Source organism: Vigna umbellata, chromosome 8 (genome assembly GCF_029865625.1).
Source record: "Vigna umbellata cultivar VRB3 chromosome 8, Vumbellata_1.0, whole genome shotgun sequence".
Taxonomy (NCBI): Eukaryota; Viridiplantae; Streptophyta; class Magnoliopsida; order Fabales; family Fabaceae; genus Vigna; species Vigna umbellata.
In genome coordinates this window covers 41590535-41617634 of record NC_142172.1, presented here as the reverse complement: position 1 = coordinate 41617634, position 27100 = coordinate 41590535, and the positions used below count along the sequence as shown (strand labels likewise).

Below are 27100 nucleotides of genomic sequence, written 5' to 3'. Positions count from 1 at the left end.
CTCATTAATATTATTTAAACATAATATCATCTCATAATATTATTATAACATCAAAACATGAGACACGGTTAATATAAGATAAGCTTTGTATGATTTGTATACTAATTCAGAAAGTGAAGTTTAGATATGACTCAATTCTGTAAAATCAAAGATGAAATTTATATTTATTTATATAGTATAATTTAATCTGTGAAATTTTTAAAATGACTCGTATTAAGAATTAGATATCTCGAACATGAAATTAGAAAAAACAAAAACGGGTGGCTGTACAAATTCGAGATATACCATGAATACTTCTGAAATAATCTTAAAAGTATATTTTAAATTGTTAAACTTGAGGAAAAAGAGAAACATTAAACTGAAATTTGTATTAATGAAACAATAAAAATGTTCTATTTATAATGGAAAAAGACGAATCAATATAGTACATAGAAGAAGAGATTTGATATCCTGTCATAATAATGAGTCCAACTTGTTGCATATATAATTGATTATCAATCGATTTAGTGAATACGTCTGTCAATTGTTCATCCAATTGACAAATTTAGTGGTGATATCTTAATACTCTGGTTTTTTGTTTTATGAATGACAAATATCCTTAATATATTTAGTCCTTTCATAAAATATAAAATTAGAGATAATATGCAGTGTTGTCTCGTGGTCACATACAAAATTTATTCGAAAACTTTATTTAAATTTACACTCTTTGAGGAATTGTTTCAACCATGTTACCTTAAAAGTAACTAATGTTAGTGTCATGTATTTTACTTCACACTTTGTATTTTACTTTTTTTTTATGATATTAAATCACCTATAACAGGATCACGTGACTCTAAAATGTAGCGTTTGGATGTGGAAAAATAGTAAATTCTTCATGAGTTGAAAGTATATGTAAATTCAAATACCATTTATTCTTATCTTTCATAAATATAAAAAGAAAATCAATCAATTTCTTTCATAAACAAACTTCCCGTGAAACTGGGGAATAAAATAACGTTAATTTCAACGAGATAAGATTCCCAAACAAAACTGGGTTCGTGTTCATAATTAGAAGTTTCATATAGTGGTCGGTTTTCTCAAATTGGCAGCTAACATTTAAGGCTATTACTTCCTGTACCCTATAAGATTTCTTCCAGCACCCTATCACTGCTGAAAAGCTTTTTGATGGGTGGATGAGAAATTTGATAGGGTATAGGAAGCAATCACCAATATGTAATATGTAATGGTGTACTGGGTCAAGTTTTGGGCCTATTATACTTAGTACTCAGATATATGCAACCCATGGTGGGAAAGAATATTTTAACCATTCATGTTATTTACAATTTAATTTCCTTGCTTTGTGAGCATAATATACATTTTTAATAAGAAATAAATTATTATATCCATATCTTTCAAATTGAATATTATAGAAGTTAAATGAACTTGAGAAAATATTTGATTATGCTGCTCTAAAAAAATATACGGTGAATGCACTTCAGTTAAACTATTTTATTTAGTTACCTTTTTTACAAAATCAGAACCAGTTTCATTCCATTAAAAAGATACCGAGAATTCAATCAGGGATTTCATTGAAGACACCTTCAGAAAATATTAACTTAAAAAAAATAAGAAGAAAATTTTGAATGATACGCGAGAGTAAAATTATATGAAATAAGAAGAAAATATCTGACAATATTCTTACATATAAACTCGAAAGAACAAAATGTAAAGTTAAAAAATTCTAAATACAAAATAGTTAAATACTTTTTGTCTGTTTTGGTATTACAGTCCCTCAGATTCCTTCCCCCTACTTTGGAAGAAAGTCTAAAATGGTATTTATCTTCAATATAGTCTACTTTAATTTTATACTTCACCACCTCTAATAATTAAAATTTGGTTGGAAGTTTATTGTAACGAGAAGAGACTAACAAACACAAGATCTGAGACAAGTTAAATATCTAAGAAATGGTTTCTTGGAAGATTTTAAAGCTGTCTTTGAACTTGGTTAGGTCTCGGCTAAACCTAGGATCAACAAAAATTGAATCTATTTTGAATGACTAAATTTGTGATATTTTCTTTTCATGGAATTATTCTAATAATTAAGACGTTTCAATTATATTTTTTTATAATTTACTATTAAATTTTAACAAAAAATATCATCCCAAAAATAAAATTTAAAATTTAAAATATTTATGCAAAATTTATAAATATTAAAACTTTGTTTTTGACTGGATAAGATATTTAAGGAATTATAATTCACGAGCTAATCCGAGTATTATTATCTATTTTACTAATTTTATTTATCCACCGGGATTTCACTCCATCATTCATCTAAACTTGCTTCATTTTTTTTGGTAGGATCGTTTTATTGGACAGCCCAACAGTTTTACTTCATTAACTTTTCAATTATGGATAATCAAAGTAACAATGCGAGAATCTCATAACTACGATTCATCGGACCATATGTAGATACAGAAAATAATACTTTATAGGTGGAGACACTGAAAAATTGAAATAAATAATCCCTGAATAAACTTAAACGAACTCTTTCTTCTGCATTACAAGAAAAAGATTAACTCTTTCTGGCTCTAATATAGTGCATTACAAGAAATAGAAGAGTTAGAAGCAAAGTTGATCCTCCAAAATAGAAAGGAGGACAAGGAGTCCATGGTTTTTCGGGCTTCTTCACTGGAGCTGTTTCTTCTTCAATCTTTTCTGGCTCTGCCGTCACGCTATCCACCTCTTCTCTTTCCTGCACCTCCTCAATTTCTGTCACTCCTTTTCCCAATTCCATTTTTGGCATCACAATTGTCAACACTGCATCCACTTCGCTATACTTAGCCTTGATCCGATCCAAAACCACCCTATCAGGAATTCTAAACTTCTTCGCAAACCCTTTGGTTTTCACCTCTTTCTTGAACGGTATCATTTGCATTTCCTGCACCTCCTTCTCCCCACTCACCGAAATCTCACTCCCATCTTTACTGATATTGATGTCAATGTCCTCTTTCTTATACCCTGCACTTCCACATGACCATATATAACAATATTAATTAATACAGATTAACACAACCCTACGAGACTCGAGATTGAAGAAACCTTTAAGATGTGCAGTGAGGATGAGCTTTGAATCAGTTTCTTTGGAAAAGAAGACAGGTCCAGATCTGTCTTTGGCAAACTGAAAATCAGAAACGGAAGTGTTATCGTCTTTGGTTCTTGTGATCTTCAGCCCCAACTCAACCTCCATGATCCTTACTTCTTTGCTCAAACTAACGGAACCTTGTGAAATTGAAAGGTCTTCTCTTTTTGTATTTCCTTGAATAGAGACGATGTCCAAGTATCCAAGTACAGTTTGGTGTCTCCAAAAACAAAAACTGTGCAAGTAAAGCACATATTCATTTCTTCACTATATAGTATGTATGGGCAAAGCTACTATAATGTTGGTAAGTTTGCTTTACTGTCAGTATCACTATTTTTTATGCCTTCGATGGAATCTACACTGTTTCTTTTGGACGCTTTACTGTAACATGAAAGCAGTAGAAAACATGTCCTATAAATATTGTTATGCAGTGTTATATGAAACCTCGTATCCCAAATGGATTTGGTTACTTTTGTTAGTATGTGTTCATAAGATAGGGAATGGTAGAGGGATTTGATTACTTCTCCGTCACTTTCCAATCAATTAATCATGTAATCAACAAAGGTAGTTCGATAAAAAAAAAAATGGTTTTATTGAAGAGTACGTATCTTGACACTGTAATATAATATGATTGGTTGAATAAAACTATTATTAGAACTCAAATTGTGTCATTTTAGTAGAAAAATAAATAACTGTATTAAAGTATTGTTATTTTTTATTCAATGATCGTTGGATTAATTTTGGTTGGAATTTAATCGGACTTCAATAAAGTAGTATTATTTTAATTTTTTAATATGTTAGTATAATACATACAAAACAGTATTAAAAAAAATGGTTAGCATAAATGTTTTTATGATGTCTCAAAGTTAAGTTTCCAGTGTTCTTATTACAGGAAGATCTTCATGAAAACTTGTTTTTATATTAAAGTTTTTGTAATTTAGTAGATTTATGTATGTGGTTTATATTTGATTCTATGTATTGTTTGTCTTAGGTTGGATTAAAATTTATTTTTGAATCAGAAAACCTCATTTTATACTCAAGATAATTAATTATCAATTTATAATAATCGATTATGAGTAATCAATTATGACTTACGATATATTGATTATCACATATTAATTAGTTAACAGTGGAGGTATCTTTGAGTGACATCTCTATAAATCAAATTGGGACTCTCATTCTAAAATACGAAATAAGTGTATTTCACAAAATCTTATCTATAGTGCGGTGATAAGTGTTCTAGGGTTTGTTGAACCCTTGTGCTGTGGCTTTGAGAACTTGGCGTGTTAGCATAGAGCGAGAACTTTCACAAGGAGTGTGATTGAGTGTTGTTGTTGTTGCTGAGTTAAAAGCCTATCATCCTTTGTGAAGCATTCAGAGGAGGTGTTCATCCTTTATGAAGATTCAGAGGAGGTGTTCATCCTTTGTGTGTTACAGGGGAAGTGACTTTCATCTCTTGGGAGTAACAAGAGAGGTGGTTTCTAAACTTTTAGAAAGTATTTCTTTGTGATTGTAATTTGTAACTGTTTTGTGAGTAGTGAACTGTTTATCTTGTTTTGAAATAAGCGACTGAATGTAGGATTGGTAAGATGTGAACCAGTACAAAATCGTTTGTGTAAATTTCTCTCAACCTTACTCTCTTTATTTGATATTATTATTTGTTTGGTAAGTTTAATTGAGTAGAAATTAAAAGACACACGTCCGTATTAAAATCCCTCTTGATTTGTTATTCCACCTTAATCATTCTGCTGTAGCCGCTCTGACAAAAATGACGCATATAAGCTTATAAAATCTAAATTTAAATTTAACATAAAAGTATCATAAGTTATAAATTTGAAAACCAACAAATTCAATGTATTATATTAAGTTCAACAATAACCAATAAAATTCCAATTTAAATTAGACTCAATTTTTAAGAAAAATTAAATTTAACACTATCTAAATCCTTAAGCTCAACGGTAATTGAAGAGAATAGTGTCATCAGTAAAATATCTTATTTTAATCTTATACTATTTTTTAGCAAGTATTTTATGTAGAATATAAGATCTGTTAACATCTCATTCAATATTTACTTTACTAATAGATTTCAGCTTGAGATTTTAAATGCTTTTTATAGATCTCATAGTAAATGTTAATTATGTAGTAAAAACAAGTTTAAAATATGATTTCTTTATCATTATACATATCTTGAGAGTTTTTTTATAGGAAAATATATCTTAATCTATAAAAATTCATCACCATGGATTAAAAGATTCATCACTATAAAAATCTCTAAACATAATATGTGGTGTAGTTAATTTATTCTATGATGGTAATAATTATTAATATTGTGGTATTTGTGTAACATATAAATATAACAAAATGACACATATTTCTTCTAAAGAAAATATATTTTATAATGAAGCAACTTAAACTTATTATTGGATCGCAGTGGGAAAGAAGATCCAAGGGATTCGGTGTAACAATTGGGTAGACTAAATAAAGTAGTGTGGGCCGAGTGTAAGGTCAGTGAGCATAGTACACACTATTTAAGTTAAGGGGGCTTCTTCCTGCACCCCCAAATTTTCCTTGCTTCCCATTTTGCGCCTCTAATAATATATTTTTCTTCTAAAGAAAAGGTATTCTACAATGAAGCAACTTAATAACTTATTATTTGATAGAAGTAGGGAAAGAAGATATAAGAGATTGGGTGTAACAATTGGATAGACTAAAAAGAATCAATTTAAAAACAATTTTGGTTTTTTCAAAACAAACAAATCGCTTTGCTGTTTATTATTTTGTAACTTGTGATGAAAGTATGTTAAAATGTAGTTGGATGTCCACTTTTTTTTCTCCCTGAATAATATACACTCAAAAGGTGAATGGAATCAAATGTATGATTGGATTCATCGAATAAAGTTGGAACTAAATGATGACAAATTTAAAGTGTACATATTTATCAAATTTTCAAGTTGGTTTGATTTAATAACTCGAACCAAACCATTAATTTGATTTTAGATTAAGTTGAGTTGATGGAACAATGGATATGTAAATATTTTTAATAATTATTTATGCATGAATTAAGTTTAATTTATGAAATAAGTTAATTTTTTTTTCATATGAAATTGTTTAAGAAGTTTGATTAATGTACCCGTGAGGGTGGTTTTAGGAAAAGAGAAAATTACGAGATATATGTGGTGTTGTGAGAGTTTGTTTTGTGCCATAAAAAAATAAGTTAGATAGGTGTAATGTGTTTTTGTTAAGTATTATTGATATTCTCATATATTTTTTTATTTTCAAAACTTATTAAACTTTCAACATAATCGAACATAAAAACAAATACCTTTGGGATCGTTATTTAATCATGCGGGCCCATTTGTTGCCCTCTTCCCACTTTAATTCAAACCTCGTTGAATTTTGGCAACGTTGATATTTGCACCATGTGACTGTGATTTTTTCAGTGAGATTGCATTCTTAACTAATGCCCATCATAATTTTGCAAAAAATAAAAGAAAAAAATGGTTTATTTCTATCCTACTTCTGTCGGTAACCATTCACTCACAGTTACCCCTTCGAATTTAATACAGAGATTGCACATCTTCTATATACAAAGTAAAAGAAAAAACCAGATCATAATTAATAACAATTTCTATTGTTCATTTCTTCTTATATTTCTTTCAATAATATATATATCCACGTAATATATATGTATGTATATTCTTAATTTACAAATAAAGTTATATAAATTTTAAGGTAACTAATGATTGTCTTCTAGCATATATATTGTGTGGAACATATATCGTATACTTTTAAAAAGAAAAAGTCACGTATGGATCTGAAACGATTTCACAATATATGTTATGATTATACATATGTACTCAAGTGTTACTACATACACAGGAAGGAAATATTGTCCACACAAAGCATTCACTCCCAATATAAAGTGGAAGATATATAACTTAAGAACACACAAACATAAGTAAAGCCAGAAGCATATATATGCTCTTATTGGTTGCATAATCATAAATGTTTAGAAGAGGTGGTGGTGACGCTTCTCTTCCTTTGCTTCCTTTTCCTCTTCCTTTGCTTCCTTTTTCTCATGATGCTCATGAAAGGCAAATCCACCAGCTCCCACTGCTGCAACTGCTGCAACCTCCTCTCCTATCTTGTGCTTGTGTGCATGCTCTGGGTCTTTCTCCGCCTTGTGCTTCTCATGCTATATTTATATGTACATATCAAACTCCAATTATCATTTAACTTTCCTTTTCAAGGTGAAAATCAGATCAAGAAATAACAAACAAAGATCAAGAAAATCAGATCAAACAAAAGAAAACATTATATGTACGTTAATTAGCAACTCTTTTTCAAGTGAACAACAATATGCATGTATTATGTACTATAAAGCAAATAAGAATGGTTAAGAATTATTACCAAGGCGTAAGCACCAGCTGCTGCAGCACCTAACTCACCGAGGTGCTCAAGATGTTTGTGGTGCTTCTCCTCCTTCTTGTAGTCAACCTCATCGTAACGTTCGTCGCTATCATCCTTGTAGCCACCGCCACCACTTTTCTTGCCGTAGCCACCGTCATCGGTGTCAGCGTACACACCACCAACGCCGAATCCACCACCAGCACTTGTTTTGGTGTAGCCAGCATCGGTGGTGTCAGAGTATCCACCACCAGTGCCATAGCCACCTGAAGACTCATCAATGGCAGAATAACCTGTCTTTCTGCGCCCTTCGTAGCCTTCACCAGAAGGGTCGTCACTAGAAAATGATGTTTTGTTGAAGCCAGTTTCATATTGAGCAGCACCAGAAGACTCGTACGATGGGTTGTCGTAACCAGTCTCAGTTTCTATGGGCTTAGTCTCCTGGTCCTTGTGGTGGTGGAAGAGGTGGTGGTGGTGCTTCTCTTCGGCCATGGTGGTTGGAATAGTAGTGGATGAAAAGAGGATGGAGAAGAAGGGTGAGTAGGGAAATGGATTGAAGTAAGGTGAGATGTGATAGTTGAGAAGGAGCTGTTAGGTATTTATAAAGTGGTGATCACCATGAAACATGTTAGACATGATTCTTAAGTTCCTGCTTTTTTGGTAGGGCATTAAATTATCTTCCATGACTTCTGCATCCTACTTTATCATTATTTGACAAAAAAAAAAATCTCACATTTTTAAGAATTCAAACAAACAATATTTTTTTTATAAATGTTTTTATTTTTTAAGTTTTTCAAAGTAAAGTTACGACTTAATATTTCCTTAATAAATGCCTTATTAATGTGAAATATAATATTAGATCGATTGTTAATTTTTGTTCAAACATTTAACTAACTATTTTTATTAGAATTTCTTCTTCCACTTTTTTTGTTTTTTATTATGATGTATTTTTTTTATAATTACTTGTTTGGAGTTCTCATGTATATCACATATATTAAAATATGCTTGTTTGGAATGCGAAAAATATATAAAGTTGGAAGAAAATGAAGTTTTTCTAGATTTATAATGATACTCTTTTTTAGAAGACAAGGACAGTGCATAATTCCTCAGAAGATTAAGAGGAAAACAAAACAAAACTACACTGTTTATGATATTTTTCATATATTAACCTCTTCTTCTCGTTGTTTTATGGGCAGCGATGATAATGTTATAATGATTATTAGTTCTTTATTAAGAATTATGATTGGTTACTTCAATAATATCTTCTCTCTCAGCCTTTGTCTTCCTAAATAAAGTTTGGACTCAAACTTTTCTTTTAAGAACTTTTGACCTTATTTTATTTAAACCAACCAAATGTTGGTTATTAGAGTTTAATTATATTAATGTGTAAATGAAAATGTATTTTATATAATTATTTAATTCAATTTCTTTTATATATAATACTGCCTCCTCTTATTTCTAACAAAAAATATATATTAACTTCACACATTTATAAGAAATTCAATTAACTACACTAAATTTTTACTAATATCTTAATATTATATCTAAAATCTCCTTCTACTAAAATAAATAATACAAGTTATGATGGTATAACTAAAGATCAAACATTAAAAAAATATATACTAAAGAAAGTATAGATGATTTAAATTCTTTAATAACAATAATAATTGTATTTGGGATGCTCGGACGGCCTAGACGATCGGTGCATGAGTAACGATAAGGCCATCCGGCACTGACAGTTGTTTCTGAATATGATTAAGGTAAAACACTGATTAAGGATGATTGAGTTGTGGTTGGGCCGTGATTAAGGCTTCGTTAGTTACATATTTATTACAGCACTTAACTTACCTTTAACAAGTACACATCCCATCGATGCACAGGAGATTAAACAAAGCTTGACAGGACAAAGAGAATAGGGAAAACATAGACCGGACGACGTCTGGAGGAAATTGTGCAGAGCTTAGGTGACTCAACCCTATACCAGAACAATAATATTAATGAATAAATACTTGTTTGTGTTTAAATTAAATAAACCTTAAAAAGATTGCTTCTTCTGCACCAATATTTAACTTTACATACTTATATTTGTATCCATATGTTTTTTTCATTCACATAATTCCTTTCCCTCTTTTTCTTTTATCTCTTCATTTTTTTTTCATTGCCAAACTCAGTCTCAATAAGTGGTAAGTACAATAAAATAGAACAATGATAATGAGTTAAGGTTGAAGCCTAAATCGAAGTCGAGCAACAAAAACGAAACAAATTATTAAAATCCATCTTAAAATATTTTAGTGTTGAAAAAATTAATTATCTTTTGGTGTCTACTTATTTTTTTTTCGTTTATGAAAATACCCTAATATACATGTTAAATACATGCACTGTTGAAATAAGGTGAGTGAGTTAAACCTTGTAGAGAGAAAAACAATTAGGTCAAAAGATTTTAATGATTATGGTGTTGAAAAATAAAAGAGAGATAATTGAAATGGATAAGATTGGGTGTGATTGGATTGAAATCACATGGGACCCTTTGAATGGCAGTTATTAGTTGACGAACTGTTCGTTTGTGTCGGCAACAAAGAACATTCCATTTCATCTGATTAAGCATATTCTTTCTCAATTAAAAGATAAATATAATAGACATAATTCTAATTTTCGTATATTGCTTTATAAAAAGAATTGACGAATAGTTAATGTAAGAAAAGTTATATGATTCACTGATAAGATAAACTTAAGTGTTTCTGTAAATATTTCATATATTCTAGAGAAATATGATAACATATTGTTATTATTATTATTATTATTTAAGATGAATGATGCAGTTGGATTTTACATTTTACTTTTTATATGGTATTAAATTTTATTAAAGAATTATCTTAATAAGATTTATTTATGATTATTACTAAACTTTACCGCTATATATATGCGAGTTACATGTGAAGAAATACAAATTGTCTACATAAAGTTTGAAAATTTTGTTGTTTCCAACAAGATTTTAAGATTGATACGATATAAAAGTTGTCTATATAAATGAAATCTCACAAAAAGGCAAAAAAGAAAATAACATGTCAAAAATAGGTAGCCATCTGCACACGAAACCACACAACTTATTTCGTGACCTCACACTTGTAATATTAATATCTTAGTTAATTAGAATTTTGAAAATATTTCTAAGTTTAGTTTCAGCATAAAAGAATAAATGATTTTGACAGATTATACAAGTTATTATTTAATTGTGTTTAATAGTGTTATAAAGAAAACTCCTAATTTAAAAAGGTCCTATCTAAAATAATGAATACATTTAGCAAAACAATGGTCGTAAAGTAGCAGAGTAATGAGAAATATTTGTAACCTGATAAGAATATACAGTTAACTGTGAATCCAAAACTGTGGAACTGTGGAAATAGTTGTAAAATGAAACAAATTTGATAATTTTTGTTTTGTTTTGGAGAGAGATGTCAATTGAAGGAAACTTGGGTGTCGCATATTCGACCTTACACGTATTGCCTATTTATGTGACATAGTTGTCACAGTTCAATCAATTGAATCAATTTAGGATTTGAATTTCGGAAGATTAAAGATTCTGGCTCAAATTAGAGCCACGTGGTGTTGACACGTGTATAACACGGAGAATATAAATAAATAAAAACAAAATAAAAATAAGGAATTATGTCAGTGTTTGGATTCTCGTGATGTAACTTCCTGAGTGTTGAATAGCAGATTATTTAGGATCTGGAGGATCTCATGCATTGTTTATAAATTATATTTTGTTTTTATCTATAATTTTATTTTATCACCACCAAAGTGTAATAGTGTTGTTGGTTTGCGTTTTGCGTAATTGGGAAATTCCCTAGTTCACTTCGAATTAAACTATAAAGGGTCGATTATTAAAGAAAAGTTAATAATGGAAAAAACGAATTATGTTCTCTCTCTATTTCGTTAAAAATTTAATTTAACTATTTAAAAAAAAAAACCCACTTCGTCTTTATAAATAATTTTTTCGAACTATGTTTATAATACGTTCATCGAATATATTATTCATTAATATATTTTTTGAACTTCTTTTTCATATAAATAAAATTAGTTTTTATTTTGTCTTTTTACTTGTAATATAATATAAGACTCAATTATATAGATAAATGTATTTATATCATATTTTAGTAAATTACGTAGGTGTGATGGTGTAACAACTAACCCATCAAATCTACCACACATAATGTTAGTCTTTCAATCATTTTTGTTTATCGTAAAGTTCTTAGACTATGACACTTATACATCTTTCACCACATATCTCATCATTTTCTATTTGAGATTGAGTAGTTATTAGAACGATAAGATAACATCAAAAAATGAATCCTCATATTAATATATACACTAATAAAACACAAATACAAATACAATACTCATAATTATTACAATACCATACCTAAATAGATATCATGATATTTTTAAATATACATAAAGTAGATTGAAATTTTATCTTAAACAGTCATGAAATAAAAAATTTTAAACATGCACACTGACATTCGGAAGTGGTGCTGAGTGTCAGACTTCTCACAAAAGGTGAAACTCAACGTCATTCTTCTCACAAAAAGTCATGCTCAACAACACTTTCATACCGCTCAACGTCCTATAACTAAATTGCTTCATCAAACCTATAATGGGTGATGACACTTAGCGATGCCCTGCTACCGCTTAGTGTTAAAGCATTTGCATTTTACTAACACTCAACGGTACAAAATTAGTGCTCAACATCTTGAAGATAAAAGGCTCCCAAACCTACACAATAGACTGACGCTCAACGCCAACCTACCACCGTTCAATGGTGTTGAAATTCTTTGATTTGGGAGAATGAAACTTGTTCAAGTGGTCAAATTGATGTTCTCTTCTTAGAACTTTGGTAAAAAATGACTTTTAATGTCAAGGTACATACCAATTGTCTCAATTGATCAGATTCTAAATTCCTCAATCAACACAACGAGATAATTCAACATGAAAAACATCCAGCAAACCAAACACAACAGATTAATTTCACCATACAACTCAATCATGCAATTACAAATTTCAAGATACTTATAACTTAGAAAATAATACAATTAGCTTCCCTTGCTTGAAAGGCAAACCAAAATGTTCAAGAACCCTTAAAACACCTTTAGACGTACAGGAAGTCCTATATGTCTTTAGGAACAACACAAACACAACTACAACATGTCATAGGACCATTAATCAATAGAGACTTACAAAGAAAACTCAAACAATACATGCAAGCGAAAAATGGTCACATGTAGAGAAGAAACAACAAACCAAAAAAGGATAAATAACAAATTTACTCTATTAAAGAAATTGATCGGATAGAAGTGAAAAGTTCACCTTAAAGATCACCCTAACGGTCTTCAATTTTGAAACAGGTGAAATGATGGTGAGAAAACATAATGATAAGGAAGAGAACTTTGGAGGAAATGTGTTTAGAAAAATGATGTGATTTTAAGATAATGAAATTTGTTTATAAATTTTTTTTTTATTATTAAAACAATCGAGTCTCACTATTTTAAATATTCTATCAACTCTAACACGACTTTTGAACTCTTACATAAGTATATTTAAACCAATTTGTTCACATATTTTCTTTCAAAAAATACAAGAAATAAATAAAATTAGTTTTTATAATTCAATACATACTTATACGCACGTAAATATATTGTTTTCAAGAAACATATAGTTATGTAAGTAAGATTTTTGTTCCCTTATAGATTTCATGTTTGTCTTGTTCTTGTTATGGACCTTTTCACTATGTTTTAAACTATAGTAATAATCACTGAATGTTTATTGTCTTTTATTTTAGTTTGAAGCGGTGCTTGATGTGTAATGAACCTTATATCTCATGTACAATAGTTTTAGTTTTAGGTAAGGATGTTCTGTTTGTCTAACTTGTAGGTGATTTGTTTTCAAAACAAATCATGTTAGTATTTTCTGTTGAATTTCAATTTCTCATTTATGTAACTTTACTATGAACTCACTTTAAACATGTCTAAGATCGAAACATATTAACATAACCATCTTTCTTTGTCATCCATTATAGCTTCCGTCAAGCATCCTTCTCTTGTTTTTCAAGTTAAAATTTTCAATATGGATGGTGGTCTAAGTAAGGTCAATGCTATGACATATGGTATTGTGGGTAACAATTCAGGCACTTTAAAGAAACAACATATTAGATGAATTAACAAATGTGTGTCATGTACATGAATAATTCTGCTAAATATAATAAATAATAAAACTAATAAGATACATGAAGATAACATAATATAAAACATGTTTTATGAATTCAAATTCATGAAGTTCCATAATATGAAGTTGAACGGGGTTAATATGAAGTATCATGGTGCAGGTCCTAAATTTTTTTTAATGATATTGAATTTGGTGGGTTGGGTTGGTTCGGATTTTCGGTTAAAAATGTTATCTCGGTTCACTTTTTTTTACCGAATTGACAAATAAGCTCACAAAACTTAATCTTTTTTGTGGTCCTATTTAATGTTACTCTATTTAACCAATTATTAATATTTAACACAAAATGAATTTAATTAAATAGAAACCAACATTAATGTAACAATTTGATTATAAGTAAGGTACATAATATTAATCACACAGTTAATGCATCGTTAAAAATAAAATATATTTTTTTTAAATCCAACAAAATAATTGTAAATACATGATGGTCCAAACAAAGTAAAGTTGGATGAGTGTTTCATCCTGTACTTCCAAGAGTTCATCGTGCACCTTCAACTTTTTCAAAAGTAGTTTTCTAACCTTAGTAAATATTTTTTTTACTTTTTCTATTTCTATTTAAAGTAATCTTATATTTCTTTAATTATGCAATCTTTTAACAAAATTTTAAAACTTTGTCTTTTATTTATAATTTAATAAATTTTTAATTTAATTTAAAAATCAAATATTATTTAATATTTTTTATATTTTAATCATTATTAAAATATGATCTGTATTATTATTATAATTATAATACAAAAATTAAAATAATTAAAATAAAAGTAATAAAAATTAAAATAATTATATAAAATTTAAAAATATATTCAATTAATAAATATAATTTCGAAATTTTTAGATTTTTAATTATTATTATTATTTTAATTATTTTAATATTACTACTATAAAAATATAAATTATATTTTAATATTTATTTAAATATTAAAAATATTAAAAATATTAAATTTTTAAATTGAATTAAATAATTAATAAAATATAAATAAAAAATAAATTTTTACTGTCGGAATTGGATATCCGATAATCGGATACCAATATCCGATAACTTTTTTTTAAATTTTATTTTCTATTTAAAATTTATTAATAATTTAATTTTTCATATAATAATTATATTACAAAAATTAAAATTAAAATAATTAAAATAAAAACAATAAAAATAAAAATAATTATATAAAATCTGATTTAATATATATAAATATATTAAATTATAAAAAATATTAAATTAATAAAATAGAATTTTTCGAAATTTTTAGACTTCTTAATTATTATTATTATTTTTTTAATATTATTACTATAATAATATAAATTATATTTTAATAATTATTTAAATATAAAATATATTAAATAATACAAAATTTTTAAATTAAACTAAATAATTAATAAGGTATAAATAAAAAACAAATTTTTAAAAACTTTTTTGTCGGAATTGGAAATCCGATAAAATAGTTATCGGATACCAATATCCGATGACTTTTTTAAATTTTATCTTCTATTTAAAATTTAAAAATAATTTAATTTTTCATATAATAATTATATTAAAAAATGAAATTTAAAATAATTAAAATAAAAGTAATAAAAATATAGACAATTACATAAAAACTGATTTAATATATAAATACATTAAATTATATTAAAATATTAAATTAATAAAATTAGATTTTAAAAGTTTTAGATTTTTTAATTATTGTGACATTCCAAATATATAACAGATATATATACAAAAGCATCACCAATTTATAATATTAGAAAGCAGTTAAGAGATGTACTTAAAGTATTATAGGATTACAGTCTTTCAGAATTTATTAATAAATTAAAACTTCAAGTACTAGAGTATTCCAAAATATGTCCAAAATTTGAAACTTAAAACATAACAAGGTTCTTCAAAATGACATAAGAGAACTAATAATTCCTAGTGAGTCTAAGCTGCAGCATCATCTTCATTTCTCTCCAATGTTGCCTCCAAAGAAACCTCATCTTCCTCTGCTCACATCCAAGTGGATGATCATTGCAAAAGAAAACACATACAACAAGCACACAAACAAGTAAGGGTGAGCTAATTATATAAAAGCATGCATCATATCAAGCACATAACATACAAGAGTTAACTTAAATCATAGCAGTTTAAGGCATACATCCTAGCATGTTATCTTCTATACTTGACTCGTCTGGACTTTAGAATGATAGTCGAGCTATGGCGCGTCCTGCACTCGTGGTGACTTATGAAACTTGTGTTCCCCACCCTGCCACACTCACGAGATTAGCCTGTTTCGGGCCTTAAGGCATACTGGAAGCCCTCAAGACTAAGACCTCCTGCTATTCCTCACCACATGGATTAATCTCTCTACTTGAGTATGATTAGCCATTGGAGTTTCAGAATGACCCCCAAGACTGAGCTCCTACTTTCATTCTAAAACACTAAGGATCTCACCAAGAGATCCTACAGAGATGGAACTTGATTTACAACTTGGATCATACTTTCATCACTTGTAATCATATACTTTCTGCCACAATCAACATATACACAATCTCAACAATATACATTACTCACCACTCACAAATTATAAAAATAACATCTCCACAATTGAATCTAAGTTAATCAATACCAAGAACCAAACAGCTCCAACTAACCCATAACAGCTCATAAAATGCATCAATTTATACATACCTACAAGTAATATAATTATCGGTTAACACTCACGTTTCAATATAAGAAACAACTATCCATACTTTATTATATATATATATATATATATATATATATATATATATATATATATATATATATATATATATATATATGATACGTACAGTCTCTTGTAAATATACATATTTATATTATATTAGAAGCATATCAAGCTCTCTTTTCAGGCACCTGTTTTGCTGCAATCAAGGCTACTCTGAATTCTAAATTAATCATAACTAACTGTCCACCCGGTAAATCATAAACTACAAAATGGATATTGGAGTTATTGTTTAGAAATACCAACACACCATCAAACTAATATATATATATATATATATATATATATATATATATATATATATATATATATATTACGTATTTTGTCTTGTAAATATATATATTTACATTATATTATTGTATGTATAATAATATATATTACGGATTTTGTCTTGTAAATATATGTATGTATAATAATATATATTACGGATTTTGTCTTGTAAATATATGTATGTATAATAATATAATGTAAATATATATATTTACAAGACAAAATACGTAATATATATATATATATATATATATATATATATATATATATTTATATATGGATCCTTATTTTAAATTCTAAATACACAGTGACTGATTTCCTAAAAGTGACTGATTTTTTAAAATTATAATTGACTAGAAATTAACACATGATAACTTTATGCATCTACAATCAATTTGTTTTATTTTATTTTCATCCTAGTAGAGATATTTCTTTACCTCAGTTGGACCAAGATGTTTGAACACAACAAACTCACCTTCGACGTCAGCACATATGACTAGTCACAACTGACTGGACCAGGCCAGGGCTGCTCTATGATCAAGGATTTCTTAACTCAGGTTTTTAAGGTTCCTCTATCCTACCAACAAAGAAAGGCTCTCAACAATTAACAATTAATTTATTTAAATTATCTACCCTGTTCTCTTATGCTCTAAATTTGAAATGCCTAATTTTAATATTTTCACTTCCTCTCACAGCAACCTCAAACACTTGTACATCTATTTAATACCCATATAGATGCTATTACAGAACCCTTACTCCAGACCTTCCAACAAGATCAATTTCAGCCAACAAACTCATTCAAAATAGATTAAATTCATCACATCACAACATGCACAATTTCACAGTTTCAGTTATAACACCCAATAAAATAAAAGTCATAAAACAGTTTCACAAGAGCACACCACTTCAACATTCATATGCATATATTTTTATAAAATAAATTCATGCAAAAATAATTAGCTCCCTGGAAAGCTTAACAGTACCACTCCTAGGAACGCTCTAATAGTACCTCCTCACAGAGGCGAGTTTGACAACACCTATAAGCCACCAAAAATTGGTGCAGAGCACATTTCTTAGAGTTGGAAAGGACAAAGAAACTAAAGGAAAAACTACCAGTAACAGACAACCAGCAAGTTGCATGGCTTAGGTTCAATAATGGTTGAAGAAAAGGGAAAAACACTTGCGGGTCGGAATGGAAAAACATTCGATTCAAATTGAAGCCCTTGGTGCAGCAAGTGCGGAAACACCTTCAAATCAAAATTTGATCGGTTCAGTGAAGAGAAAATATAGAGAGAAGGCAGAGAGAATTTTAGAACAAGGGTTTTAAATAGAGAAAGAAAGTTGACAAAATGAAGGAATTCTGATCTTTAGAAAATCTCTTCCTAAGGTCATGGGTCCTTAGCTTATGGGCTGACTGCCTCAACATAAGGCCCAATAGTCTTATTATTTTCAGGCTCTTACAATTATTATTGTTTTTATTTTAATTTTTTTAATATTACTACTATAATAATATAAACTATATTTTAATAGTTATTTAAATGTAAAATATATTAAATAATATTAAAATTTTAAATTAAATTAAATAATTAATAAAGTATAAATAAAAAACAAATTTTTCGTGTTGGAAATTATCGGATACCAATATCCGACTACTTTTTTTAAAAGTTTTATTTTCTATTTAAAATTTAATAATAACTTAATTTAAATGAAAAATTATATTTTAGTAATTATTAAAATATGAAAAGATATTAAATAATATTATATTTTTAAATTAAATTAAAAAGTTATTAAATTATAAATAAAAGACAGTTTTAAAAATTGTATTAAAAGGGTGTAGAGTTAAAAAAAGTGTAGAAGTAGGATTACTTTAAATTAAATAGAAAGAGAAAAAGTAAAAAGATAGAAGTTAAAAATAAATCTTTGAAAAAGTTAGAGGTGGATGAAGTCTTGGTGCAGGATGAAACACTCTAGAGGGTTATTTCCTACATCATTCCACTTTGTTCCCTTCATCATTACATTTTTTAAATTCTAAAACTATCATTTATATTTTAAAATATTCTACACTCCTACCTCTTTTTTTCAACGAATGACAACATCCGTTGAATTTTATTTTTTTTAGTTTTTAGTTTTTTAATCTTTTGTATTTTAAATTAATATATAAATATTATTTAATTATTTTAAAATTATTACTTAATTATTTATAAATTAATTTTATTTTATTTAATAAAATAATTATTATTAATTTTAATTTATGTATTATTATTTAAATGATAATTAAATTTTTTGTTATAAATCTACTAAACGGATGTGGCGACATTGTTGAATTAGTTTTTACTTTTTTAATTTTTTATATTTTAAATTAATATATAAATATTATTTAACTTTTTTAAAATTGTTACTTAATTATTTATAAATTAATTTTATTTTATTTAATAAAATAATTATTATTAATTTAATTTATATATTATTATTTAAATAATAAATAAAATTTATTTTATTTTATTTAGAGCAACTCTCTCAACACTCTATTTGGATTCCCAAATATTAGGCCCATTTATATAAAATGTCATCAATTATGTTGGATGGATCAGGCCCATTATAAAGCACAACCCGTGTTTATGGTCCCAGAAATATAAGAACCCTCTTCTGCTACCTTGAGGTTTTAGCCTAGGAACGGTGTTCACCTGCTCTCAGCCGCATCACTTACTGGAATCGCGCATCCCCTGCGTTCAAGATGGTGCTTAATTCGACGCTTTCGATATCTTCTTATTTACTCATGCTATTAATATTTAGGGTTCATGTAGTGTTTGGAAGTGTTTATTTTTCTCTTCGAAATTACCATAAAATTGTGAATTTTAGTAGAATTTGTTAACTGTGATTTGAAATCAGAAATTTTAGAATTTATCTTCTTGGTGTTTATGATTGCATATGTTGTAGAAGTTGGGTTTTTATGATTTTGGTTTGTTTTATTTGAATCCGATCCTTAGGCCTTGCTTTATAGGCCTGGGTTGCAAACGAGGATTTCGAGCACTTACTTATTGTTTTGAACACGAAGATTGTGACGCTTTCTATTTCTTCTTATTTTCTCATGCTATTAATTTTTAGGGTTCGTGTTTTTGTAGTGTTTGGAAGTTTTTACTTTTCTCGTTGGAATGACCGTAAAAGGGTGAATTTTAGTTGAATTTGTTAACTGTGATTTGAAATAAGAAATTTTACGACTTATGCTCGGGTTTTTGTGATTTTGGTTTGTTTTATTTAATCCGATCCTTGCCTTGTTTTATAGGCCTTGGTGGCGAATGAGGATTTCCAGCACATACTTCGTGTTTTGAACACGAACGTAGATGGGAAGCAGAAGATAATGTTCGCCCTTACCTCAATCAAAGGTATAGGGAGACGATTTGCTAACATGGCGTGTAAGAAGGCTGATGTTGACATGAACAAAAGGTTTACTTTACTTTCATTGCCATTGTTTGTTGATAATTGCTTAGTGTTGCATAAGAGTGTTGTGGTTCAATTAGTTATGTTTTGTATTGAAATAGGTTTTGGTTATTTTGTTGACAGAGCTGGGGAGCTGAGTGCCGCTGAATTGGATAACCTCATGACTGTGGTTGCCAATCCCCGGCAATTCAAGATTCCAGACTGGTTTTTAAACAGGAAGAAGGACTACAAGGATGGGAAGTATTCTCAGGTAGTGTCCAATGCATTGGATATGAAGTTGAGGGATGACTTGGAGAGACTCAAGAAAATCAGGTGAATACCCTTTTTTATCGTGTGTTTTTCATGGAAAAAAGTTCATCTATAACTGATACATTCCACTTTTAATGATTAGATTGTTGATCATGCACGGTTAAAGTGATTTTTTGGATTTTTGATACTTTTTTGCTCACTGAAAAATCTGATACCAGCAAACTAATTCTTTCGAACATTATTGATTTCAATTATGCTGAATGCCTGTTTTTCCGTCAGCAGTTTCGGAATATGCACTGGTATTGGAATTGGAGCTGTTTTAAAAATGAAAACTAAGAAATGCATGAGAACAAAACAGTACTTTTTACCTGGCTATTATATTTGTTTTATTAATGGCTGCATGCACTATGAGATTACCTGCTTCTTTACTGTCATTCATAAAGTATAAATATGTCATGTACTATAAACTGCAAAGGTAATAAGTGATATGTGCAAGTCTGAGTTCAAATATACCGTTTAACATGTTAGTACTGTTCTTTGTGCCTGATGTTGTACATTAGCCATATGAATTTAAGTTGTATGCCTTCAACCCTGCTGTCCGCATGTCAGGGTGTGTATGGTATCATGTAGAGAAATGAAAAAAAAAAAGATTGTAGAGAGGATCTTGAAGAGTCACATCCCTTTTGGTATCATCCAAATCCAATGAAAAGGAAGAAGGAGGCTTCCTCTCTTTATTTGGTTTCATCAAACTGGATAGAAATATGTGTAAAAATACAAGTCAAATGACTTCATTAACTTTATCCATTGGAAAATATTTAGAAGACTTATGTAACTGTTTAAGTGAGAAAACAAATTAGGGAATCTCAGGAACCCTTTCATTCCTTACCATTTTCCCGAGGGAAGGATTGCAAATATCACAAATTTTGGGTGTCCTATGGAAAAATAACTCGTCCATTTCTCTTGACTTCATTTCATGAATCTAAATACTTAGCTAGGAAAGAAAACTGAATTCTTCATTTTATATTTGGTTGTGAAGATGATTGTAGCTAGCTAAACGTTGGGCATCCTGATTTATATTTATTCTTGCATGCAGAAACCATCGGGGGTTGAGACACTACTGGGGTCTTCGTGTACGTGGCCAGCATACCAAGACCACTGGCCGCAGGGGTAAAACTGTTGGTGTCTCTAAGAAGCGCTGAGCTTAAAGCTCTCCCTTATTCTTACTGTTTTTTGAACAATGGGATATATTATTTGTTAAAGTCAACCATTTTATTTTGAGAATGCATTTGGATTTTGTTGCATTTGAATTTTAACTGTGATTGGGTTGGTTGTTCTTTTTATTTCCTTATGAATCTTGTTTATTTTTGCCCCCCATTTGAAGGCGGACGCCATGTTAATTTCCGTTTAAATATGGCTCAATATTGAGCAAGATTAATATATGATTACCATGCCTACACAGCGCTTGAGTGATATTTGGTATCTGAGCATAAATATAACTAATATATTTTATTGTATATTAAGATAATAATGAATAATGAAAAGAATGATAATGTCTGATTGAAGTTATTTAAACACAGAAGAATCCTGCAGTTGTATTTTATATGTAATGATGCAGTGAAACCAATATAAAGTTAACAATTGCATGTTAACTGAAATAGTAACTAACATGGTAAGTATAGACGCATGTCCAATAATCATGAAATAATAAGGGTGACCGCGGCGTATTCGTCACATTGTACACATCCCAAACACTACCAGTAAAAAGGATGGAAAACATTAAATTTAAGATGATTAAAGCATAAGAAATATTAATGACTTAGGAATACTTTTCAAGAGAATTAACCAAATATTATTCTGGCTGAGTTAATCAAACCTAATCCAAATTGAGGATATTAAACTTTATCTTTTAGTTTGGTTTTGAAATGATAAGGGTGTTAAGAAAGCTGGACTGAAATAGAAGAATTTAGTAAATTGAACTAAACTAAAAACAAAACAATTGAACTATTCTTATTGAAAATTATATTAGTCTATTTTTTCAATTCAATTTTTTAAAATTTACATTATTAGTATGCTACTTAAACTATAATTAGAGTTAAAAAAATTTACGTAATTATTCACCATTTCTTCCTGAAGTCATCGATTAACTTTTTTGGTGAGTTTTTAATTAAATTTTTATTAGTAAATTTAAATTAAATTTGTAAATTTTTTTGTTATTTTTGCAACATTATTTATAAAGAACAAGAATGCATTCCAGTAGATACTAGTGAAAGTAGCTTGTTTCCCTTCGTATTAAAATTTCGATGTTTATATTAGTTGCTGAGATACAATGTAACAACGTCTAAAAAAAGTTGGTGATGATGCATATATAAATTTTAATTAAAAAAAAGACATTCTCTGTCTCTTCTAGTAGTGTAGTAAATAAGAAATTTAAATAATTAAATTACTTTAATTTTCAAAGAAAAATAATCAGTTTAAAAATGTAGATCGTAGCAAACTATACTAAAGATAGTTCAATCTACAAATACAAAATGTAGTCAACCAAATTTTTTTTTTCAATTTGGTTGAACAGTTTTCTAATTCAGATTAATTTTGACATTTTCTTTTAGTTTAATTAAACTTTTATACAATTTAATTCAATTCTAACTCAGTTGGACACCCCAGTTTGGACATGTCTTTAAGTTTAATTATAAATTTTATATTGAAATGTGTTACGAAATAAATTACTTTTGACAGTTGGCGAATTTTGATAGTTTGCTAGACAAATAATGGTGTTACCGTCCTACACCCTGCAAGAATTGCTGAGGTTGACTGTTCTAACTGTCCGCACAAAAATCAACAGACACATGTAGTGCAAACATTGACCCTGAAAGGTTCATGTGCCGCACAAGCCTCTAACCATACACCGCTAAAAATACTTGCTGAATGTTGAAGAATCACGTTTGCCATCTACTCGTCTAGGCTGTCATTCAATGTGACCTTTTTACAATGCGTTGTCGACAAACTTGTTCGGATTAATGTTTAATCAAAATAATTTTGATAAAATTATTTTAAGATGTGTATCACATTAAGCATTTCCCCTGCAATTCAATCAGTATATAGCAAACATTGACCAACTTTAATCTCCCTATACTTGCACTATTTTTAAGCCTCAGAAAATGAAAATAAATTATAGATCAAGAGGACGGAGTCTAAATAAGGGGCAAGAATTAACTTATGAAAGGTAATGATCACTTCAAAAAATGTCTAATGTGGTTGAATCAACTAGTGATCCTCAAGTCGGTCTAGGTTCAATCAACTAATGATCCTCAAGTCGGTCACATCATGTATGTGATCGAACATTCCAATGGACAAGCTTCTTTCTGTCTTCATCAAAGCTGAAAAAATTAAAACAATAAGGAGTTTAGAGGACAGCGATTATTGGGGAGATGTTCTTGAGCATCTTTAATACAATAATAATGAGTGTAATAATAGAGACTTACTAGGGTTATTGTTCAACCTTCAGACCGGCTTCTATGCGTTCAATAAGCTGATCTGCATTCAATGCTCCCTCCTGGAAGTCATCAAGACCAAAAACAAATTCTTGCTTAGAATGTGAAGATGGTTGTTTAGAATTTGGAGATAACAGACAACACCCTTGTTTTATTTTGTTTTGTCAAATAAGCAAATGTCTATGTAGCTTCATAACAAAAAATCATTAGTAAATAACAGATTCAGCTCAACAAAATCTGTCTAGTCTCCCCACCAACATTACCAACAAATTTCAAGAACATTACAGAAAAGCCTGCAAACAGACAAACTCAAGACCAGATCATTTCAAGCTACATATACCTTCCCACAAATATAATGATAGGGGAAAACATTTGAAATTTCATGAGACTTGTGCTGTTATTGACTGCAGACAGAAGACTATATTTTAAACATTCTTGAATGGATGTACGAAACTAGCAATTAGGCTCTTTTCATTATAATAAAATCAAATTTGCTTTCATTCTGTTAAAGTGAACAAGCCTGGGAGAATATAAAGGTGAATAGGCCAATATCAAAGTTTTAAGAAAAATTAGGAACGAGATTATTCTTTTAGATGCTCTACAAGTTTTTGTAGCATAAGAACTAACTTCAGGCAGTTCCCCATAAAAGGCCAAAAAGATCGCTACTTCTTTTATTAGCTGGCTTTGCAGTCAAAGGAAGTTTTATGATGGTTTGGATCCTTCACGCTACAAATTCAAATTCCTAACAGAACAAAAGAGAAGTAGTAGCGTTGTTAATTCTATGTTTAGTATATCTCAGAGCATTGCTGCATTACTGATGGACATGTACTTTCAAATAGAAACACTAAATTCGGTTTCACGATTCAAATTTTAATGCAATGTCATGCCATTTTAGGCCAAATGAGTGTTTGGAGTCATTGCAGAAGCAGAACCAGAAACTCCCACATATTATAAAGGGTCACACAGACACGATTAACCACCAGGTGCGAGGAAAGCAGAACTCAAATAAAATAAAAAATTACTTACAAAACGATCATAAGGTTCTCCATCCTTAAACATGATGAACGTTGGCAATGCCTCAATTCTGTATTTGTCAGCAATGCTGGGATATTTCTCAGTATCAATCTTCACCACCTGTATCTTATCCTTAAGCCGAGTGCTTACTTCATTGAGAATGGGAACCATGAATTGACAAGGACCACACCTGTAACAAGTTAACAAAACAGCTTCAACTTCAAAAAGCACCAGTTAACAAAACCAGCAAAACACCCTGCGAGCCAAATACGGAGAAAACAGAAAACGGAGGGAGAAACTTACCAGGTCGCATAGAAGTCAACTAATACAGGCTTTTCAGAATTGGCAAGCAAATCATCAAAAGAGTTAAAGGTTTGTTTCTTAGCTTGAACCTACACAGAACAACACACAAAAATACTTATAAGTCCATAATTGGCTAAAACTGTTGATCAGCTTAACAAAATTGAATAATCAAATTAATATTCACGGTCCTTGAGTTAACACTTGTTCATTCAATTTATTCTTCACCTCACAAATTTGACTACTGAAACACACATTCAGCCACTAATTTCACGGTTAAATACATATTTAGGGACCAAATGTAATTTTTACTATTGTACCACTAATATAATTTCACAAACTATTTACGCACAATTTATGATTAATAATAATAATAATCACGCGTGTTCCTTGATTCACTAAACAATGAAGAAAGTCGTACGTACAACTGCAATGGAAAATGAAAGCAAATAGCGTGGTTTAGGTTACCTGAAGAAGGAATCGTGGCCGCGGGGAAGTAGGAGCGCGTGGAGTACTGATCCGAAGAAGGTGCGTGCGCGAGGGGAATTGCAGCGAGAACTGTTTGGCGGAAGAAGATGCAGAGGTAAAGGATGGCAGCAAGCGCGTAGAACGTTCAGAACTCAAAGAAGAAATCGCGGAGGATGCGGAAACGGAAATCGCCATGAGAACGAAAGGAGATGCACGTGTTTGTTTGTGCTGGAGATGAGAAAATGTAGATGAGGTGTGTTTGGATACCGAAGTATCAGTTTGCAATGAAACGACAGAAAAAAAAAAAGAAATATCTAAAGAAAACAAAGGGAAGGAACAAACGGACTCTCCAAGGTCCAACCCAAGCTGCTGCTTTGCTCTGACTCGTACTCTCCCAATCCCAACTCTCTTTTCCTTTTCCTTTTCCTTTGTTTTTTTTTTTTATAAATGTTACGGTTGGTTAAATAATAAAAAACAATTTCCGCGTACTATTGTCAAACCAAGGCAGTATTTTAAATCAAAATAACTTTGATTGCGTTGGAAGAAAATTTTGTTCATATTTTTTCTCATCTTACAATAATTAACTTTAACGGTGTACCTTCTCTTAGAAAAAATATTTTGCATGTTTTGTGACTTTATAATTATACTTTAAAACAGATGATAATGTTTAAATTTTTTTTTTATATATTGAAACTGTTATTTTTATTTTAAAGGGAGGTATTGCCTTTTTTTTAATAAAAAACCTTATTATTATGATCATTATATACGATTAGAACTATCTAATTTGAGAGAGAATATGATGTTCATTGAGATATCACCTTTTAGCACATGTCCATTTCCTAGATGATTGTTGATTTGAAAAGTTGTAAAAGAGTGTTTCGAGTGTTAGCTTTTACAAGTTTTTGTAGGATATTACATTTTCAAGTTTTAGTACTATTAATTCAAGTTTTGTATTCATAATTGATTGCTTTGTCACATTTACACAAAGACATAAAGTACAAATTACAAGATGACATTAATTATTTGACTCAATATTATTTTATTGAAAGAAAGATGGAGGAAAATTTAAAGGTAGAAAATTTGACAACTTGTGCTAAGGAGTTTGCAAGCAATGCTAAACCCTTGGTCATTTTACTTGAAAAGCAAACTATAACTACTAAGAGGGCATTTAAGTTTGAGAATGCATGGTTGCTTGAACCTGATGCCAGTAATGCGGTGAATGAAAAAGTTGACCTACGGGATCTCATGAGGATCTGCGAATCAAGATTAAAAAATGTTCAAATGGTGCGAACAAGCCAGAAAACAATACATAGCAGCAATAAGAAGTGTTTTGG

General features: G+C 29.4%; 4 protein-coding genes across 4 annotated transcripts; 1 reads left to right on the top strand and 3 right to left on the bottom strand.

The window, feature by feature from the left end:
- Positions 1–2446: 2446 nt before the first annotated feature.
- On the bottom strand, positions 2447–3251 carry LOC124833381 (17.6 kDa class I heat shock protein 1-like). The gene is made up of 2 exons (XM_047307893.2): positions 3079–3251; positions 2447–2997 (listed from the first exon to the last, which is right to left on the bottom strand). Exons 1-2 carry the CDS (start codon positions 3224–3226, stop codon positions 2552–2554), a joined length of 594 nt encoding a protein of 197 aa, XP_047163849.1. The 5' UTR covers positions 3227–3251; the 3' UTR covers positions 2447–2551.
- Positions 3252–6929: 3678 nt separating this feature from the next.
- Positions 6930–8110, bottom strand: LOC124833951 (uncharacterized). Its single transcript, XM_047308562.2, has 2 exons — positions 7529–8110; positions 6930–7313 (listed from the first exon to the last, which is right to left on the bottom strand). Exons 1-2 carry the CDS (start codon positions 8015–8017, stop codon positions 7128–7130), a joined length of 675 nt encoding a protein of 224 aa, XP_047164518.1. The 5' UTR covers positions 8018–8110; the 3' UTR covers positions 6930–7127.
- An 11297-nt stretch (positions 8111–19407) lies between these two features.
- On the top strand, positions 19408–21966 carry LOC124833856 (small ribosomal subunit protein uS13z/uS13y/uS13x-like). Its single transcript, XM_047308453.2, has 4 exons — positions 19408–19546; positions 20093–20253; positions 20371–20559; positions 21590–21966. Exons 1-4 carry the CDS (start codon positions 19544–19546, stop codon positions 21693–21695), a joined length of 459 nt encoding a protein of 152 aa, XP_047164409.1. The 5' UTR covers positions 19408–19543; the 3' UTR covers positions 21696–21966.
- Positions 21967–23513: 1547 nt separating this feature from the next.
- LOC124833705 (uncharacterized) lies at positions 23514–26131 on the bottom strand. The gene is made up of 6 exons (XM_047308346.2): positions 26113–26131; positions 25767–25994; positions 25302–25390; positions 25011–25188; positions 23976–24046; positions 23514–23870 (listed from the first exon to the last, which is right to left on the bottom strand). The coding sequence occupies exons 2-5, from the start codon at positions 25959–25961 to the stop codon at positions 23981–23983; spliced, it is 528 nt and encodes a 175-aa protein (XP_047164302.1). The 5' UTR covers positions 25962–25994; positions 26113–26131; the 3' UTR covers positions 23514–23870; positions 23976–23980.
- Between the last annotated feature and the right edge of the window lie 969 nt (positions 26132–27100).